A 19673-nucleotide genomic window follows, 5' to 3' on the forward strand; every position below is an offset into this window, starting at 1 on the left:
TGAGCTGCAGAGCACATGCCACTGCTGCCCAAGCCAAGAGCCATCCCAATCCCTGCTTTCAGTGCTCAGAACACAACAGTCAAATATTGCATCACACTCAGATTAATACACAGCAGAGCAGAACCAAGCAGTGGTGGCTTCCACTGCCACATGTGGCAGAGGTCAGATCCAGAGCTCCAACATAGTGTAATCTCCAAAAACACCACCTCCCAGCCATTCCAGGAGAACACAACCTGCCTGTTTCCCTACAGGTGTCCCATCCTGGCTCAGAATGCAGCATTTGGCTGTGGTGGCATCAGGACTGAGGGCTCTGCTCACTCCAACATGGGGTGAAGGGCCCTGGCCCTGGTGCAGCTGCTGGACTGGGCTGACCTGTGGCAGCACGTTTGTGGCAGGAGCAGCTGGGACTGAGTGGTTACTGTGGCAACCTGAGCTCTCTAAGGGAGAGCAGGGATGCAGGGAGAGGACAGGGATGCATGGGGATGTGCAGGGATGTTGGGATGCACCAGCATGGGGTGAGGGCCAAGTGCAGCCCTGGTGCATGTGCTCCTGATGCCCCCAGCCAGCCCTGGCACTGGGGTGGGCATGAGATGATTGTGTCCATGGTCTCAGCTGAGCTGTGGGTGCTGCAGCTCCCCCTCCCCGTGCCCCCTCAGGTGTAGAGATACTCACTGAGCTGATGGGAGGTTCTGGTGCCCTCTGCAGACCCAATCGGGCTCTCACTGTTCTGGGTGTTTCAGTAGCAGAAACTGGATGTTCTTTCCTAGCTGGAGGAACTGTGGAGGAAACAAAGAGTCTTTGCCCAAGCAATGGCACTGCTTGGCTGCCGAGGCCAAGTGTTTGCTGGGTTGTTCTCAGCCATATCCGAGTGGCTGGAAGCAGAGGTTTCCTGTGGAAATTCCTCCTTGGATAAATTGTCATTTCCGTTTTCTGCTGGAGCAGATCATCCCCTCCTACTGGCACTAGGCACCATCAGGCTGAGCCTGTGCCAGTGCCAAGCTTCTCTGGTGCCCCACTTCCCGTGCCCATGGCTCCAAGTCTTGTGCTTCCCATGGGCTTGCTGGGTTCTGGCAGGGTCTTTGCTGCTGCCCTCTCCCCTCAGCTGCTGGCCTCACTCTCCACAGGCTGCCTCTTCCACCAGCACCAGGGCTGGAACCCCACAGGGCCCATCCAAACTGGCTCTCCAATGGGACCTTTGTGGGAAAACATGAATCTGTGACTAATGTGGAGATTCATCTGGTTCACATTAGCTGGGCTGGATTATCACAACAGGGTTTTGTGGCCTCAGCACAGACCTGGGAGTGTAGGGATGCCAAGCAGGGATGGGATGGGGCTGGGCTGCCCCATGAGACCTCCTGCTTCCCAGTAAGCAGGAGGGGATGGAGCTGAGGCTGTATCCTGCCCGCAGGTGACATGGTTGGGTGTTTATGCTTTGCCAAAGCCCAGTACCCTGCACATCCCCGGAACAGCAGGGAGGACTGCAGAGGAGCCTCGCATACAGGATGTGCCCGGAGGGCAGTAGCCAGAAGCGTCGGGACCTCTCCAGAGCCGCCTAAATAAATGTTTCCACTCTTGAGAAATAATTAAGACCCTTGAGATGCCACTTAGAGAAGAAGGCTGTTCTGCCTGCACTCTTTGCGCTCCTGCTCCAAACACAGAGGCAATTTTCTCGGAAATCCATTACGAAGCTCCAGGCTCCCTCTGTCCCCGGAATGCACGGCGTCATTCGGCATCCTGCTGAGCTCATGCGAGGTGACCATGCGTCCGGCTGCGGCTCAGCCTGGATAATGCTCACCTGCCCACAGGCTTCTCGAGACTTTCTGAGGACCAAAGAGAGCCAGGGCAGAGCTAGGGCCACTTCGGGGCATCGCTGGGGTAGAGCTGGGGCAGTTCCAGGGCAGATCCAGGGGCAGCCTCTCTATCGGTCACTGCTGCAGTCACTGTTGCTCTGTTCTTTTCCTCTGGAAATAAAGAGGAAAAGTAACATCTCCTGGGTAACATTCCCACCAACCAGCTCGGAGTTTTCCTCGAGACCTGGTGAAAACAAATCGTGATTGGATTGGATTGGATTTTATTGGATTCCATTTGCCCTCTCAGCATGGACCACTCTCAACTTTCTCTCCCAGCACTAATTTATTTTTCTTTTTTCCCCCCCTTCAACCAGAAGGGGAAGGGAGAAAGGAGGGAAGTGAGAGGGAACGGAGCGTGTTTTGAGTACATCTTCCAGCTCTCCCAACCACGGGTGGCTGTGCAGGTCTCAGGCACAGGGAGCGCTGTGTCCCTGGGATCCTCCAGATACCCCTGGATCTGTGGAGCCCAGACAGAGCCCCAGCAGCAGCCACAGACATTGTGTGTGACCTTGATTCTCTGGCCGGAGCAGCCAGTGCCCGCCTGGCTGACTGTGCCAATGGGTTATGTGGGCCAGGGATTGTGAAAGCCGCGTGTCTGCGTGATGCAACACACCAGAGCAAGAGCGCCCCGGCCAAGCAGGGTGGGCAGGCATGAGGGCCCTGCGCTGCATTTTCCATTCCTTTTCTTTTGTCTCATTGAATACAGACAGTGTGAGAGCTTCTGGCTTCACACTGAGTGCCTGTCCCTGCTTGCCAGGGTCCCAGCTCACCTCTCCGTGAGGTCTGGAGTGCCCCAGGAACAGTGGGAAGCACAGCCAGGGCTCTGCTGGCAGCAGCTCAGCAGCGATGTGTCAGCCTCTGTGCGTGAGATTCTCCCGAGCGGGTGAGCACAGGAAAAACATTTGGTGGGAGCTGAGAGCTGTTGGGGCTGGAGTCACTCATTCAGTCACTCACCAGGGCTGCTGCAGGCACAGAGTGGGGCCAGCAAGTTGGAAAGCACCGTTTTGTGGCTAGCGTTTGCATGGAGCAGGTGCTGGGCTGGTGCCTGCCCAGCCCACAGGTATTTATTTATCTGTTGGAAGTGTGGAGCTGGATGAGGCGGTGAGGAGCCCAAGCTGGAGCTGCAGCACTTTAGTACAAGAGCAATAGATAAAAGCAGTGGAGAGGTGGGAACTCAGAGCTGTACTGACACAGCGCCCAAGTGATTTGCAATTGCTGATGCATCAACTGTCTGAGAGTGCTCTTGTTCCAGCCCTGGCACAAGGAGAGACGAGCCCCTCCTTTCTGGATTCCCACCAGGGCAGGGTCACCTGTGCTTCTACCGGCCCAGAGCAGGAGAGGGACCTGCGTTTGCTGAATTTCCCTCCAGCGTTTTTTCAGGCCACAGAAAATGAGCTGGTAACGAAAGTGAAAGCCCAGGAGATCCCATGCGGTGGGTGCGAGTGCTGGGGCAGAACGAGCACACCCAGTATTGCTTCCTGCCGCCGCCTCTGCCCATCACCGCACGGCAGCCGCACCCCGGGGTGCCCATCACCCGGGGTACCCCACTGCCCTGGGGTGCCACTGCTGCCAGGAGGAGTCTGCTGTGCGGGGCAGCTGTGCAAGAGCTCCTCTAGCATCCTCTAGGATGGTTTTCTTATGGCTGCTGTCAACTTTCCCTGTTCGAGCAACTGCAGAGGAGCTGGCAGTGCCTTGGGTCTCCTCACAGCTTGCAGGGGATGTGGCAGTTTGGAAAAGGGATGCAGGGTCTTGTCCCAGCAGGTGCCTGAGGCTGTGGCAGTGCTGGGGTCTTGGCCATGCACATGGCTGTAAATTGTCAGCTCAGGCCTGTGGTGGGAACGAGCACCGTGCAGCCACGGCTGCTTCAGGCAGAGGACCCGGTGTCAGCACAAGGCAGCCCTGCAGCCACGTCTGTGGCCCCCTGGCACTGATTTGGTCATTCCTGCTCCCAGAACCAAGATTTGGTCATTCCTGCTCCCAGAACCAAGGCTCGGTACTGCTTTGGATTTCCCCGGTACTTACTGCCAAATTCTGGTGCTGGTTTGTGTCCTGCCAGAGCTGCTGGTGTTGATGCCTGAAGCTGTTTTGGACTCTGTCCATACCCGGTGCTAGGGTGCTAGTGCCACTACTCACCTATGACACCCTGTGCCATTACCTCGTGCTGGTGCTGGGACTGGTGATGACAACCTGTGCTGGTGCCCGGTACCGTCACCCGGCGCCACTGCCCGGTGCCACTATCCCGTGCCCGGTACCGGCACTGTCACCCGGTGCCCGATCCCAGTGCGGTCACTCAGTGCCGTTACCCGCTGCCGTTGCCCGGTGACCGGTACCGCTCCCGTTACCCGGGGCCGTTCCCGGTGGCGGCGGGGGCGGCGGGGGCGGGGCCGGGGGAGGCGGGGCCGGGCCGGGGCGCGGCGGGGGCAGAGCGGCGGCGGGGCCGAGCGCCGGGAGCCGCCGGAGCCGCCGGAGCAGCGGAGCCGCCGCCGCGGCCGCAGGTGGGGACGGCGCGGGGCCGCCATCGCCGCCGGGACCGGAGCGGAGCGGACCGGACCGAGCGGGCCCGGACCCGGACCCGGACTCTGCCCGCCTTCCGCAGCGGGGCCGGGCGGGGCGCGGCGGGGCCGGGGCTCGGTCCGGTCCGGTCTGCTCCGCTCCGGTTCGCTCCGCTCTGTGCGTGTTTCGTAACCCCGGTGGGCGCAGCCGGGCCGGGCGCGGGGCTCGGGGGGGGCGGCAGGGCCCGCGGGCTCTGGGCGGGCGGAGACGGCGAGTAGGGCCCGCTGCGAGGGGCGGCGGGAACGTCCCGGGCCCGTCCCGGTGCTGCGGCGCATCCCGGGGCCGAGCGGGGCCGGTTTTCACTCGCGGGCCGGGCCGGGGCGGAGGGCGGCTCCGAGTCCCGTCCCGGGCCGGGGGAAGGATCCGGGACAAGGCGAGGAGTCCCGTACAGTGACCGGGGGTCCCGGGGCAGGCAGCACACCGGGCCGGGATGGCGGCACTGCGAGCCCCGGTGCTGTCGGTGGGACACGCGGGGCGGGGGGGATCGTTCCCCGGGACCGCAGCGCTCGGTGGCCTTTCACCCAGCTCGGCCGGGCCGGTGACCGGGAGCCCGCGGGAACCGCGGCCACCTGTCCGGCGGGTTACGGAGCTGTCAGGGCTCCGTGCCCGGCCAGCCCCGGGCGGGTGCCAGCCCGGCCCCGGGCAGCTCCTGCCGAGCGGCTCCGAGCGGCGCTGAGCGCGCCCCGAGCTGCGGTGGCACCGCCGGCGGGCCGGGGCTGTCGGCTCGTTCAGTTCTCCGGGCGCCGTGCTGGGCACGCCGTGGCACAGGGCCCGGGACAGGCGGTGACCAGCAGCAGTTGGATGATGACAGTATCTCGGACAGTGTCTCGGACAGTGTCGGTGTCTGTGCGGAGGGGGGACAGGGCTCCGAGGAGCTCCGCGGGGTTTGCCCGCACTGGGGCATGGCACACGATTTCCCCGTGTGTGGTGCGGGGCGCTGGATTAGAGCAGGACACTCCTGGTTCTGAGCTGGCTCACTGTGCTGCCTGCCTGCAGCCAGCCCTCATCCCTGCAGTGCTCCTGCCTGTGCTCAGAGCAGTGTGAGCCCCAGCAGTGTGAGCCCCAGCAGTGGCATGCGAGGGGGCACTTAGTGCAGGCACAATGAGCTGCTCTGCAGAGCCTGAGCACTGCCGTGGGCACTGGGAACCAGCCCTCTGTGGTGAGACCTCTCCTCTCTGGGCCCTGACTCCTGGCCCAGGTCCTTGTGCTCCTGGAGCCATCAGGATTGGAGCCTGACCTGATGTGGTTTCAAGGTGCTGGATGTGAGGATGGAGACTATCTCTCTGGATTTTATAACTGTTCCTGAGGAGCTGCTCATCCCTGGGGCTGGAGAGGGCTGGGCTGTGCCCTGCTGTGGTTGCAGCATGAGGAGGAGGAGGAGCTCTGGTGTGGGGTGAGAGGTGCCAACAGCCTGTGTGCGGGAGAGCTGGGCTGGGAGCAGAGCGTCATGGGGGGCTGTCACCCACTCTGTGTTTTGTGGCACTTTGATAGTGCCCTGCTTTGGCCCTGTTGGGCCCCTACAGCTGTCACTAGAGCCACCTCACTGGGTCTGCTGCACCTGCCTTGTGTCAAGGCCAGTGTTTTGGGGCAGGATTAGGGATGCTCTCACTGTAAAGCGAGCTGCAGTTGGGGGTGCTTAGCACAGGGCACACAGAGCCTCTGGAGGGACCTTCCCCTCTTGCTGCAGGGGAAGTGCTGACTCCAATTGACAGTGAAGGCTTTGCCATGGGGTTTCCCAGCTCTTTCTCGAGTGATAGCAAAACTCAGATACACTGCTTGCAAAAAATCCCTGCTCCCTGTACTGCTCTATGTTGTGGGCGGCACGTGGTGACTGTGTTGGGCCAAATACAGTGAAGCAGCCTCATCAGCTGGGAAATTACTTTCTAGTTTGCAAGAAATGACTGTAAACTGGGCTGGACTCAACAGGCTTCACAGCAGCCCTGGGGAGCTGGCAGGAGCCCAGGCACAGTGGGATGGCAGGTGGGGTGAATGGGACCTCCCTGCCATTGGCATCCCCTGGGTACCTGTGCTGGAGGCCACGTCCCTCTGCCTGCCCACCTGTGGTGATTCCTGGTGTCCCACGTTGTGAGTGCTGCCCTTGAAGCAGCCACTGCAGGGAAGCCAGGGCATGCCTAGGGTTAGGGTTAGGGTCCCCACATTGTCAGGACTCGGCTCTGTGGCCATGCAGGCAGCTCCAGCTCGGGAGGCTGTGCTGGCTCCGGGGCTCCGGCACGCTCCAGGAGAAGTAACCTCGACAGCTGTAATGTTTCTGTGGCATGCCTTTCCTTTCATGGGGTGTCTATTTTGCAACCCCCAAGTGTTTTGATCCCGGGAGGAAGGGGGCGGGGGTGTTTACCCTGGCACCGCATGGCTGGTGCAGGGATCCAAGTGGTGCTGGGCATGCCTGAATTTCACATGCAGCAACAGTTCTAGCAACATCTGCTGGCTGATAAAAGGTAGGCTGCAGCACGCCGCTGCTCCCGCCGCGTTGGGAAACGTCGAGGGGGAGGCACACTGTGAACACGGCTTCCTGGCCGATAGGGCTGAGCTGACTTGCTGATAAAGCAGAATCCACCACCCATCTGGCTGCACCAGAGGGGCCAGAAACACGGGCTGCTCACAGGCGCTTCATGCCCAGTGCTTTCCCGAGTGCTGGGTCCTGCTTCCCTCTGTATCAGGAATGATGTGCAGCCGGGCTGGGACAGCCACAGCAGCATAGCCGAACCCCAGCACAGTCACAACCCATTCCCGGTTCAAACAGGCACTGGTGAGTTTTGCAATCTCCACTTTCAGCGTAACTTTGTGTTATGAGCTGGTTTATAGCATAGCTATGCTGGGGAGGGAACTGGGGAAAAGGCTGGTGCTGGAGAGTCACTGCCTCAAAGAGCCAAGAGCAGCGTCCACCCAGCCCTGCCCACCATGTGCTGGGCTCTCATTCTGTCTGGCCTCTCATCCCTATCATTCATTGGCCATGCAAAGCCTTTAGCAGAGAAAGAGGCCACTCTTTCTGGCAGTTCTGGCCCCTTGCACCAGCTGGAACCTCTGTAAAATGATCTTTGTCCTCTCTGGTGTGAACACCCGACCCTGTTGCTGTTGGGCTGTGGGCCCAGGGGTGCAGCTTCTCTGGCCCTGCTTGTGGAGATGCTGTGGTGAGGCTTATAGTGCAGCTCAGGGGCTCTGCTGCTGCTTCAGGGGCTGCATCCCAGGGCTAGGAAAGCCAAGACCCACCTGGAACATGTTTGTGCATATGTGTGTGTGTACTGTGCTCTACCCCTCTCTGAGTTTGAGAATTTTGTTGCTCAAACCACTGGTGTTTTTCTTGTATATTCTCTGTCTGACTAGTCCCTGCTCCTGCCAGCATCCCTGGATGTCTGTGTATCCCCTATTTCAAAGGCAAGGCTTTACCCCTCTCCATCCTGCTCTGCTGACTTGGTATGAGAGCATCTCTGTTTGCAGAGCTGCTGCAGCTGCTGAGGATGAGCTCTGGGAGTGCGGTGGGGGCATGCAGGAGTTGCTCTGGTGTCCCTCTGGCTCTCCCTGCTCACCAGACTTCCAAAAGCCTGTGCCGTACCAGCTGAGCTGGCCCTGCAGGACAGCCCTGCCAGGGGTGAGGAGGCTCCTGCACCATGTCCCCAGCCCCAAGGAGAGCTGGAACATGGCATCAGAGGGGATGGATGTGGCCAGAGCAGTGCCGTTGGTGCCTGTGCTGCCCACAGCCCACCTGGGTCCTGCCCAGCAAATCCAGTCTGGCTGTGGCAGGATTAGTGCCATTGTGTGCGCTCAGTGGAGCATGGCAGAGAAAATGAAATTGTGTCTCTAGACCCCAATCGGGACTAATTCGATGCTGAAATGAGCTTAATCCTCAGGTCCTTCGCCCAGCCTGTCCCTCCTGGGCTGGCGCAGGTCTGAGCAGGGATTAGCACCAAGCCAGGAGCTGTGATGGATTTGGCCTTTGTGCAGGAGGATGGCACAGAACCTGTGGGACCCCAGGGCTGTGCCCTCAGTGTGGCGTTGGTCATTATTAGAATGAAGGGAAAATCCCTTCCTTGAATGTCTTGGCATGGGGTAGCTGCACATCCCTGCCTGGGCAAGGGCCACAGTCTGCCCAAGCCGGATGCTGCAAGTGGTCAGTGGCTTTGTGCCTGCCCTGGGATTCCCCCACCAAGCCAGGGGAATCTCCAGAACCCTGAGCTGGCAACTCCCTGCTGTGCCAGCCCCAAAGCTGGTTAATTCGGCTGCTTGGCCCCAGGGGGCCAGCAGTAATTAAAGCTCTGCCCAGCCTCACTAATCCTGTCTGGGGGTTTATGGTGAGGGCAGCACCAGTGCTGGCAGGGACTGGGCTCCCCACAGCAGATGTCCTGCAAGGAGCCACACTGGACTCGTGTCCGTGGGGCTGGTTGGACTCTGCTGATGTGGCTGCACCATGTGTCCTGCCCTGCTGGTCCTGCTACATGCTCAGTGTCTGGAGGAATCCCACTGGTGCCAGGGCCAGCACCAGTACGTGTCTGTGGCTACCCCAGAGTGGCTCTTGGTACACTGAGGTTTTCTCGAGGTTCTAGCCATTGGATTCAAGGGATTTTGCTGGGATTTTGCTGGGTATTTTGGTGGTTTTGGTTTGACGCAGTTTTCTGGGCTTCTCTGATTGGAAGAAATCTGAAGTGAGGAGGAAAATCTTTCCCACGGTGGCAAGTGCTGGCAGGCAGAGAGCCTGGCCCGTGGTGTGAGATGAGCTGTTGGCAGCCCTCAACACTGATGCCCCTGGCAACATCTCTGCCTGTGTGGGGCTGATGTCCCCTCTGGGCAGTACCAGGTCATGCATGAGGTTTCCTTGTTCCTGCAATGGTGTGAATTCTCTGCTTTTGGGTCCCAGAGTTGCTGGGACACCTGGACGGTCCTGGTGCTGTTAGTTCCAGCTCTGCCTACTGGCTGTGGGACCTGTCACCTCTGCACTTGGGGGGCACGTTGGATTACCAGAGCCAGCCATGCCTCCTTTGTGAGTGTCGTGGTACCCGGCCCCAGATGTTTCCAGCGTGGGCTGAGTGGTTCAGCCGCCTCCTCCCCGATGCCACCAGGGCGAAGCCATCAGTTGCTGCCACTTTCTGTGGGAGACAAACAAACCCCATCAAAGCACTGAGCTTCTAGAAGGAGCTCGCTCCCATGCTGGTGGGCGCTGCCTCCTCCCAGCCAGAGCTGGAAACCACAGGCCGATGTAAAACACAGACGAGCAGCCCTTGGCCCTCTGTGCCGGCGTCACTCACAGCCCCTCTGAGCAGGGCTGGGGGCTGCTCACCAGTATTCAGCTGTTCCTGCTGCAGGCTCTGCTCCAGGGCCGTGTGCTGGGACTGTCACTGAAGCCGGGGGGTGCAGGTGAGTGGGTCCTGTGTCTCCCCCATGCCCAACCCCTGCATGGATCCCTGGGGTGCCATCCCTGGCTCTCAGCCAGCCCCGGGGGCTCGGTGTCACTGCCCTGCTGGGGACAGAGGCTGTGTCTGCTCCGGCACCGGGGCGGTGTGAGGGGCCGAGGGGACAGTGTGCCGGCCCCGCCACCCGGCCGTGCCCCGCGGGCAGCCCTGGCAGAGGCGGCTGCCAGCACTCGGGGGCAGGCTGTCCCGCGCAGGCAGCTGACATTTTGGAAGGAAATAGCTCCTCTCTGCTCCTTCCTGTAGTGCGCAGCCAGCGAAACGGCCGCCCGGGAGCCCGGCTGTGCCGGCTGCGCCCGCCCAGAGCCGTGGCCGGGCTGTCCCGGGGCCGGAGGCCGAGCAGAGCGGGGTCTGAGGCGGTGAGTGCGGCCGCAGGCCGGGCCGGGCTCCAGCGGGGCCTGCGGGGCGGGCAGAGGCCGCTGTGGGCCGAGGGGCGGCTCTCCGCGCTGGGGTAACCGGAGCCCTTGGCCGTGCCCGCCTGTCACCTCCACTGTGCCCGGGGTCCGGCTGGGGGCCGGATCTCGCCCTGGAGGGATCTTTGGGGCCGCCCGCCTCGGAGGGCTGCGGGACATTTCCCGCCGGGCCCGCCGGGGCCGGGGCAGCAGCGGAGCCCTGGGCGGCCCCGCGGTACAGTCCGGCCCTGCGGCCACAGGCGAGGCCGGCTCTGACTGACCTGGAAGCGATCGCGGGTTCCCGGAGGTGCCGAGAAACCACGTGTCCGTGTTTACTGCGGCGGGAGGCGCCGTGGGCGCAGGGCCGTGCCGCCGGAGCCCAGCGCCGCGCCCCCGCCCCGGCAGGACACCGCTCCGAGACCCCCGGGCCGGGAGAGCACCAGGGCAGTGCGGGGGCGAGGGGCGGAGTGGGGCGGGGGAGTGGGGCGGGGGGTTACAGCCAGAGCCCTTCGCTGTGCTCCCCCCAGGCCTTTGGCCCCTGCCTGGCCCTTCACGGCGAGGGTCTGGGCAAGCGGCTGCTGTCGGGGGCTGTGTCAGCACCAGGGCAGGGCTGTCCTGCTCACGAGGAGGTCTTGGGGCTGGCTCTGTGCAGGGAGTGTCCCGCGGCGGGTTGCAGTGAGCATCCCGTGCAGAGCGTGCTCCGGCCCCAGGGTAGCTGCTGTCTGTGTTTGGGTTTTGCCGTGCTTACGGCACGTGGGAAACAACTACTGCTAGCCTCACCCTGTGAGACATTTCCCTCCTTTTGTCTGCCCACGGATGTGCTCCGGCTCTCCTGCAGCTTGGGACTTGCTGGTGCCTACTGCCACTGTGCCTGCGACCCTTCTGCAGTGTGGTCACGTCAGTCCCCCGGCTGTCTCCAGCCCAACAGAGCTGCCAGCTATTCCCCTCTCCTCACTGCTGCCTCTGGCCTTCTGAGTGCTCCTTCTGAATGGGTTTCTCCTGTTTTGCATTGGGTTTGGCAGTGCTTCCCCATCGGCAGTGGGCAGTGAGTCTGTAAGAGGCAGAAATGATGACTGCTGGCATCTCCCTCTCTCTGCTCGGTCCCTGTGGTGCCGGGGTCCCTCCCCACAGCTCTGGGGTCCGTGTCCTCAGCAGTGCTCCTGCCCCGGGGAGCTGGGCAGTACGGGCTTCCCAGGCAATAATCTCCGGTGAGCGCGTCGCTGTGGTCGAGTGCTGCTGGTTAACCGAGCTGCAGTGACGGGTGGGTTCCAGCTCGCTGCCGGCGAGTAAATGCAAAGTAGCCTAAACCACCACAATTATCTGCCTCTTGCAGTCGTCGGAGTGAGCCTGGGGCCCGTGGCTGCCGTGCATGGCTGACCCATGGCAGTGCTTGAAGCTGCAGTGGCCCTGCTGGGGCTGGGGGGATGGAGGTGCTACTGGAGTAGGTGGATGTCCCTGGATGTGGGGGTGAATCCATCCCTGGGCTCTCGTCCCTCGGGCAGCTGGTGGTGCCACGGAGGGGTGTGATGCTGGAAGGTTATGTTAGGTATGGTCCAAGCCAGGGCAGTGGCTGCCAGCAGCAACCAGGTGCAGGAGGCAGGGCTGTCTGGAAAGGCTGGAAGTGGCAGTTCCAGCTACACAGTGGGACCATGGTGCTGCAGCTTATGCTGAGACAGAGTTGCTGCCCCAGTCATGCTCAGTCTCAGGGCCAAAATTCTGCCCATGGCAGGTGGAACTGGTTGCTTGTCCAGTGGTGGTCAGGGTAAGCTGCAGCCCATAGGGAGTTTTGGTTTGTTCACAGGTGAGACACAGAGACAAAAATGAGACAAATTTCTCGTAGGAGAAATTGCATGTCCTGCTGCATTGACAGTGTCTGTGAAGGTTGTGCTCAAGCCTGGTGCAAATGGTGTTTTGGGGCTCACACCAGGTGAGCTTTGCCACCATCAGCCACTGCATGGCCCCTTGTAGAGGCAGATGTGATGCTGGTGCTCCTGCTCCCAGGCTGGCACTGACCAAATGCAGAGCCTGCCAGCTCACCACAGAGCAGCCAGAGACTCGTTGCTTAACAACATGCTGGAGTGGAGTAGGAAATGTTTTGTCACTGTGAGATGGGAAGAGATCACCATTTTATCAACAGGCAGGGCAGTGTCTGTTTGCTCTGTGTCCGTGCAGATGTCCCCACAGTACTGGGGACTTCGGTCACTTTGTGGTGCAGTGGCACTGGCATGGCTGTTCTTGGCTCTGCCCCTTATCAAGTGTCCGCAGTTTCCAACAGCAGCACGTCCCACTGTCAGCCATCCCACCTTCCCTTTCCTCCTTGCCGGCGTTCTTCTGCCTCCCCAGGCCCCTCCTTGCCAGCAGCATTTCCAGCTTGGTGATTTCTGTGAATGTGGAAACGTTCCTCCCTTTTTATAGGGGAAAAAATCATTTTTAGCCAACTCTGGGTTATTGTTCCTCTTCCTGCTCAGGGGCGGGCGTGCCTGGCTCGGGGGCTCCAGCTGTGGCTGCTCTGCTTGGACCCGCTGCCACTGTCCCCCAGCATGTGCCCCTGACCATATGACAGCTCCAGCTCTTTTGGAGCCCTGTGGGCCACTGGGTATTTCTGAGGCTGAACAAAATGCTTCGGGGAGAGGGGGAAGCACAGCCCCCACTGGCTCAATCCCTCTGCTTGTCACCACCCAGGGCAGTGATCAGGTCCTGGCCTGGTTACCCAGCCTTGGGACATGTCCAAGGCCTTGCACCCCTGCCTGGCCCCTCTGTGTGGTGCCAAATCCCAGGTGGTTTGTGTGTGAGTGTATCCAAATCCTGTTTACTGTTGTCTCCTCACCCAAGAGAGTGAGCCCTCACCTTGAGCCCCCCAGGCCCTCCTGTGTCACTCACCATCATATCCCCCTCACACACTCAACTGCAGGTTGTTTCTCCAGCCCCCTTGAGCCACAGGTGACCCAGGGGACACACTGAATTTTAATAGAGGTGCTGTCGTCACCATCTCACCTCTGCCTGCCCCTGGGGGAGCCAAGGCTGTGTGGTGGGTGGAATCCCTGCACGGAGCCAGAGCCACCCCAAAAACTGCTTTGGGAAGGCACATGCATCTCCATCAGGACATGGGGCACACAGTAGCCCTGACACTGGGGACTTGTTGGGGGCTGTGGTGCCACGTGGGCTCTTGGGGCTGGGGCTGCTCCTGCCTGCTGGCGCTGCCAGGGTGTGGGCAGGAGCGGGGTGAGCGCAGGGGGGGGCTCTGCTCTGCGTCACCCTGGATTTCTGGCCAGCCCTTCCTCCCCCTGGCCTGTTTCCTCATTCGCGTGGCCAGCGATGGCTGCGATCCCGTGGCGCAGTGAGGGGAAATGAGAACCATGTGGAGAGGCCATGCAGAGGCGCGTCCCTGGCCCTGGGCACCCCCAGAGCTGTTCCTAGAAAAGAGGGGGTGACTCAGAGTCAGTGTCCCCTGCCCCCGCATGTCCTTTCTTTCAGCAGCTGGAGGCAGCGCTGGCAGCACCAGGGACTCGGGACACTCTTGCAGAGGGTGCGGGGACAGCCAGGGCAGGACCCCTTGCAGCACAGTGCCTGCCTGTCTCCGCTGGTGCCCTTACAATGCGTCTCCCACAGGTGCTGAACCATGGCGGTGTGGATCCAGGCCCAGCAGCTCCAGGGCGAAGCCCTGCGGCAGATGCAGGCGCTCTATGGGCAGCACTTCCCCATCGAGGTGCGGCACTACCTGTCGCAGTGGATCGAGAGCCAGGCATGGTAGGTTGGGGGGTCCCATTCCTGGGGGGTGCTGGGCTTGGCAGCAGCTGCCCTGGGAGTACAGGGGGGTGCTCCCCGCAGCCAGGCTGCCCTGACACTGCTCTGCTCCACATGCAGGGACTCCATCGACCTTGACAACCCCCAGGAGAATGTGAAGGCAACACAGCTTCTGGAGGGGCTGATCCAGGAGCTGCAGAAGAAGGCAGACCACCAAGTGGGTGAGGACGGCTTCCTGCTGAAGATCAAGCTGGGGCACTACGCCACGCAGCTCCAGGCGAGTGGGGGGGCTGTGGGCAGAGGTACAAGGCCAGGGGGGTCCTTGCCCAGTGCCTGGCTCAGGCAGTGCTCTCCCCACAGAACACGTATGACCGATGCCCCATGGAGCTGGTGCGCTGCATCCGGCACATCCTCTACCACGAGCAGCGGCTGGTGCGGGAGGCCAACAATGTGAGTGTGGGCTGGGACGGGGGAGGGAGAGGGTTCCACAGGGTCGGAGGGATGCTCAGGGGCTCCTCTCCATGATGATGGGAGTGGCCCTGAGGCAGGGAATAGTGAGGGTCCCCTCCCTGTGCTGAGCTCAGCCCGTACCCCGTGCAGAGCCCTTCCCCGTCCGGTTCCCTGGTGGACGCCATGTCCCAGAAGCACCTGCAGATCAACCAGACCTTCGAGGAGCTGCGGCTCATCACGCAGGACTCAGAGAATGAGCTCAAAAAGCTGCAGCAGACACAGGAATACTTCATCATCCAGTACCAGGAGAACATGAGACTCCAAGGTGAGTGGGGGGCCGAGGGGCATGGGTCTGGGGAGCTGGCAGGGCCAGCCCTAACACCATGCCCTGTTCCCCAGCCCAGTTCTCCCAGCTCTCCCAGCTGGGCCCCCAGGAACGCATGTCACGGGAGACGACGCTGCAGCAGAAAAAGGCATCGCTGGAGGCCTGGCTGCACCGTGAGGCCCAGACACTACAGCAGTACCGTGTGGTGAGTGATGCTGCCTGGCTCCCTATGATGTTGTCCCTGTGATACCCTGTCCCTGAACCCCTGATGTTGTCCCATCTCATAGGACCTGGCTGAGAAGCACCAGAAGACGCTGCAGCTGCTGCGCAAGCAGCAAACAACCATCCTGGATGATGAGCTGATCCAGTGGAAGCGTCGGCAGCAGCTGGCAGGGAATGGGGGCCCACCCGAAGGCACCTTGGATGTGCTGCAGACCTGGTGAGTGCCTGGTGGGGTGGAATGGGACAGGGTGCTGAGCTCCAGTGTGTGCTGAGCCTTGCTCCTTCCAGGTGTGAGAAGCTGGCAGAGATCATCTGGCAGAACCGGCAGCAGATCCGCCGTGCCGAGCACCTCTGCCAGCAGCTGCCAATCCCAGGCCCAGTGGAGGAGATGCTGTCAGAGCTGAACGGTACCATCACTGACATCATCTCTGCTCTGGTCACCAGGTACAAGTTGGGCCCAACTGGGTGTGGGGGCAGGTTGGCCCTGCCCCATTCCCAGCCTCCCTCATCCCTCTGCCCCCAACAGCACCTTCATCATCGAGAAGCAGCCTCCCCAAGTGTTGAAGACACAGACCAAGTTTGCAGCCACCGTGCGGCTCCTGGTGGGGGGGAAGCTGAATGTTCACATGAACCCCCCCCAGGTGAAGGCCACCATCATCAGCGAGCAGCAAGCCAAGGCCCTGCTGAAGAATGAGAGCACCCGCAAGTAATGCTGGGGGCTGGGTGTGTGTGACTGGGGCTGCCAAGGCAGTGGGGAGCAGGGTGTGCCAGGGAGGGAAGGGCTGCACTTTGCACAGTGCCCAGTCCTGGTGGTCCCTGACTCGGTGCATTCCCGTGGCAGTGAGAGCAGCGGGGAGATCCTCAACAACTGCTGCGTGATGGAGTATCACCAGGCCACTGGGACACTCAGCGCCCACTTCCGCAACATGGTGACTGCCCCTGGTTCCCCATCCTGTGCCCTTGTGTCCCTCTGTGTTTACCTTGGCATCCCCATCTGTTCCTCCATGCTCACCCCTCATGTCCCTGCAGTCCCTGAAGCGGATCAAGCGCTCAGATCGCCGCGGGGCTGAGTCAGTGACAGAGGAGAAATTCACCATCCTCTTTGAGTCACAGTTCAGTGTCGGTGGGAATGAGCTAGTCTTCCAGGTGAAGGTAAAGCCTCTATGTCCCTTCTGCAGGCCCTAGGCAAGCCATGGGCACTATGCCCACAGGAGTGGGGCTGGGCTGGGGCCACATGCCTGCCCATGGGTGATGCTCCCTTGGTGCCCCACAGCCCATTCCGGTCTCCTTCCTCTCGGCAGACACTGTCCCTGCCTGTGGTGGTGATCGTGCATGGGAGCCAGGACAACAATGCCACGGCCACCGTGCTTTGGGACAATGCCTTTGCTGAGCCTGTGAGTGCCAGTGTCATGGGGGCAGGACAAGCCCCTTCTGCCCTGAGCCGGCTGCAGGAGTAGGGCCCAGCCTCCAGGTAGAACATGCCTGGAGGCATCAGGCAGAGCTGGTGCTGACCATGCTCTCTGCCCCCAGGGCCGTGTGCCCTTCGCTGTGCCTGACAAGGTGCAGTGGCCACAGCTCTGCGAGGCGCTCAACATGAAGTTCAAGGCAGAGGTGCAGAGCAGCCGTGGGCTGACCAAGGAGAACCTGGTGTTCCTGGCACAAAAGCTCTTCAACAGCACCAGCTCCCACCTGGAGGACTACAGCAGCACCACGGTGTCCTGGTCCCAGTTCAACCGAGTAAGTGGCCTGGGCTCTGTCCAGAGCCCCCCAAGTGCTTGTGCTTGTGGGTCTGGATGGGGCGTACCCACCTGGGGGTCCCTGAGTCTCTGCTGCTGCTCCCAGTGTCTGTGCTGTGTAACAGAGGCTCAGAGGCTGTTGACAGGAATGCTCATTTTCTGGGGATTTCAACAGGAAAACCTGCCTGGGAGGAACTACACCTTCTGGCAGTGGTTTGATGGGGTCATGGAGGTGCTGAAGAAGCATTTGAAGCCGCACTGGAATGACGGGTAAGAGCCGTCCTGCCCTGTGCTGCCTGGCCTGAGCCCCAAGCCCTGACGCCCTGCTCTGCCTAGGGCCATCCTGGGCTTCGTCAACAAGCAGCAGGCGCACGACCTGCTCATCAACAAGCCCGACGGGACCTTCCTTCTGCGCTTCAGCGACTCGGAGATCGGTGGCATCACCATTGCCTGGAAGTTCGACTCCTGTGAGTGTGTGCCCAGCACTGGCATCCCTGGACTGAGTATCCCTGGCCCCAGCCAGGCCATGTCATGCCCTTGGGGTACTGGCACTGCCACAGCAGGCATGCTGGAGCCATCCTCAGGAATGAGGCGAGCTCCAAAGCTCCCAGAATGCCTTGGCTTGTCCCATGGGGAGCAGCACTGTCCTTGCTCGCTGCAGCTGTGGGTGTGTCAGGCCCTAACAATGGCAGCACTGGGGAGGAGGGACCAGGCTGAACCCTCCTATCCAGCCCCGGGAACTGATGTGGACTGTACGAAATCCAGTTATTTGGTGGTGGTTCCCAGTACAAGGGCTGTCAGGGGTAGCCTGACCCCATGCAGGAGTCTTGCCATTCACAGAATTGCCCTTTGGAGGGCTGAGAAGCACCACAGAGCCCCATGGAGCCCCATGGTTGGGGAACCAGCTCCCCACATGAGGCCAGACTTGCCTTGGCTTTGCTGTGCCTCCTACCTTATTCCATTTTCTGTGCTTTATCCTCAACTGTTGCTGGGGGAGGGACGCTGTGTGGGACATGCTGTTTGCTGCTTGATGCGACCTCACAGCCCCTGGCCAGGAGCTGCTGCAAACTCTGGGAGTCACCATGATCCTCACGCTTGTCTTGCAGCTGAGAGGATGTTCTGGAACCTGATGCCTTTCACCACCAGGGACTTCTCCATCCGGTCCTTGGCTGACCGCCTCGGGGATCTCAGTTACCTCATCTACGTGTTCCCCGACCGGCCCAAGGACGAGGTGTTCTCCAAGTATTACACGCCGGTTCTCTGTGAGTCCACGCCAGGTAGCGCTGTCCCTTCACCCCCATGTGTGTCCCCTCCTTTGTGCATCCAGCCCCACTGGAACTGGTGTTCTCAGCCTCCCCCTGCCCCAGGGACCCTCTGGGGTTCTGCATCTGGCCACGTGTGAGCCCCCAGCATTGCTCGGGGTCGTGGCGCGTGCTGGAGCTTGGGGCCTCAGTGCTGCCTCCTTCTCTCTAGCTAAAGCTGTGGATGGATATGTGAAGCCACAGATCAAGCAAGTGGTGCCAGAGTAAGTGTGACCCCAAGGGCAGATCCTGGGCAGTGGTTGCCATGGGTTCCCAGTGTTGAATTGGCTGGGTTGGGTGGCATCCCAGGGCACTGAGGAGCTCAGGTCCACCACCAATGGCCACATTGGTGCTGAGCCTTGTGAGACACATTGCCAACCTCACCCCTGGGGCACCCATCCTGTCCTGTGCCAGTGCTCATGAGACCCATCCCCACAGGTTTGTTAATGCATCAGGAGATTCTACCCCTGGAGGAGCCAGCTACATGGACCAGGCACCCTCGCCTGCTGTCTGCTCCCAGCCTCATTACAACATGTACACCCAGAAGTAAGTATCACACCCCTGTACTATCCCTGTACTGCTGCAGCTGGACCTCCCCTCACTGCCTGCCTCCCACAGCCCCGACCCTGTGCTGGACCCCGAGGGTGAATTTGACCTGGAAGACACGATGGATGTGGCGAGGCACGTAGAGGAGCTGCTGCGGCGCCCCGTGGACAGTCAGTGGATCCCCCACGCCCAGTCGTGACAGGCAGGCGCCTGGTCCCTTGCCCCTGGCCCCGGCGCTGCGGGGACTGTGCTGTGTTCGTGTCTCTGTGCCAGGGGACAGCGGGTGGGCCCTGCCCCCAGGATTTGCTCTGTGCTGCCCCGAAACACAGGCTGGCGTCCAGCTCTTTGGTGTTTATGCCCTTGTATAAACGGCAGCGGATTTGTCGCATGGTTTTTCCTGTATGTTCCTTTCAAGAGGCCCAGCTTCGGCTTTCCGCTTCTGCCAGCACTGGCCCTGCCAGCCCCCCGTCCCCCCGTGGAGCTGCCGGGGCGGGGGCCGCCAGCCCGGCCTCAGGTTCGCTTTCGCAGTCGTCACTAAGAATGTACATGTCGCCTTCTTGTTCTCCCCCGCCGCTCCATTCCCAGGGGGGCGTGAGGGCAGAGGGCAGAGGAGGGGTTCTGCCAGGGCTCCCCTAGCCCGTGCTGGTGCTCTGCTCCACGGTGGCAGGGTCCCTGGACTTCATCTCCTCTGCCCTCAAGGATGCAGGAGCCCCTCCCAGTGTCCCCTCTGGAGCCGGTGCAGCAGGAGGGTGGCAGGGTGCGAGGGCACCAGGGAGGGCAGTCGGGTGGGCAGGGGGTCTGGGGAAGCGGAGCCCTCTGCCCCCCGCCTCTCCCCTCGCCTGGGCGGGAAACTCTGGGGTCCTGGCCATGTTATTTTTCTATCACAGAGTAAATAAAGCACGGAATATTTTTGTAACACAAAAGCTCTGGGTGCCACGTGTGTCTTGGGACAGAGGTGGGACCCTCTGGGGAGCTCCTCATCTGGGGTGCAGCAGATGAGTGCTGGGGCTGGGCCCGGTGTTTGGGGTTCCTATCCCCGAGGGCAGGATCCTCGAACCTGGGCGGATCCGGGGGATTCTGTCCGGGCGGGAGGGCTGCCCTGGGGAGCAGGGGCTGGGCCAGCGCTGGGGCCGT

The 19673-nt window shown here is 61.3% G+C and overlaps 1 protein-coding gene and 1 long non-coding RNA gene across 5 annotated transcripts; one reads left to right on the forward strand and one right to left on the reverse strand.

Annotated features, from left to right (window-relative positions):
* Positions 1 to 1205: 1205 nt before the first annotated feature.
* On the reverse strand, positions 1206 to 10533 carry LOC310918865. The gene is made up of 3 exons (XR_014591747.1): positions 10497 to 10533; positions 9413 to 9502; positions 1206 to 2034 (listed from the first exon to the last, which is right to left on the reverse strand). It is a non-coding gene; the product is annotated as an uncharacterized lncRNA (long non-coding RNA).
* LOC310918864 (signal transducer and activator of transcription 5B) lies at positions 4289 to 19446 on the forward strand. Of its 4 annotated transcripts, none has more exons than XM_083877838.1 (19): positions 4289 to 4345; positions 13825 to 13962; positions 14080 to 14236; positions 14320 to 14409; positions 14560 to 14734; positions 14809 to 14939; positions 15022 to 15173; positions 15245 to 15400; positions 15483 to 15662; positions 15798 to 15885; positions 15986 to 16108; positions 16258 to 16350; positions 16487 to 16693; positions 16868 to 16962; positions 17029 to 17159; positions 17799 to 17969; positions 18166 to 18217; positions 18432 to 18539; positions 18612 to 19446. In XM_083877838.1, exons 2-19 carry the CDS (start codon positions 13835 to 13837, stop codon positions 18736 to 18738), a joined length of 2364 nt encoding a protein of 787 aa, XP_083733964.1. In that variant the 5' UTR covers positions 4289 to 4345; positions 13825 to 13834; the 3' UTR covers positions 18739 to 19446. The 4 variants fall into 4 exon arrangements, with proteins under 4 accessions (XP_083733964.1, XP_083733965.1, XP_083733963.1 ...); XM_083877839.1 differs by lacking the exon at positions 4289 to 4345 and adding an exon at positions 10023 to 10182; XM_083877837.1 differs by lacking the exon at positions 4289 to 4345 and having other exon boundaries at positions 13523 to 13962.
* The last annotated feature ends 227 nt before the right edge of the window (positions 19447 to 19673 follow it).

This window comes from Zosterops lateralis (assembly GCF_965231275.1).
Source record: "Zosterops lateralis genome assembly, chromosome: 24".
Classification (NCBI taxonomy): Eukaryota; Metazoa; Chordata; class Aves; order Passeriformes; family Zosteropidae; genus Zosterops; species Zosterops lateralis.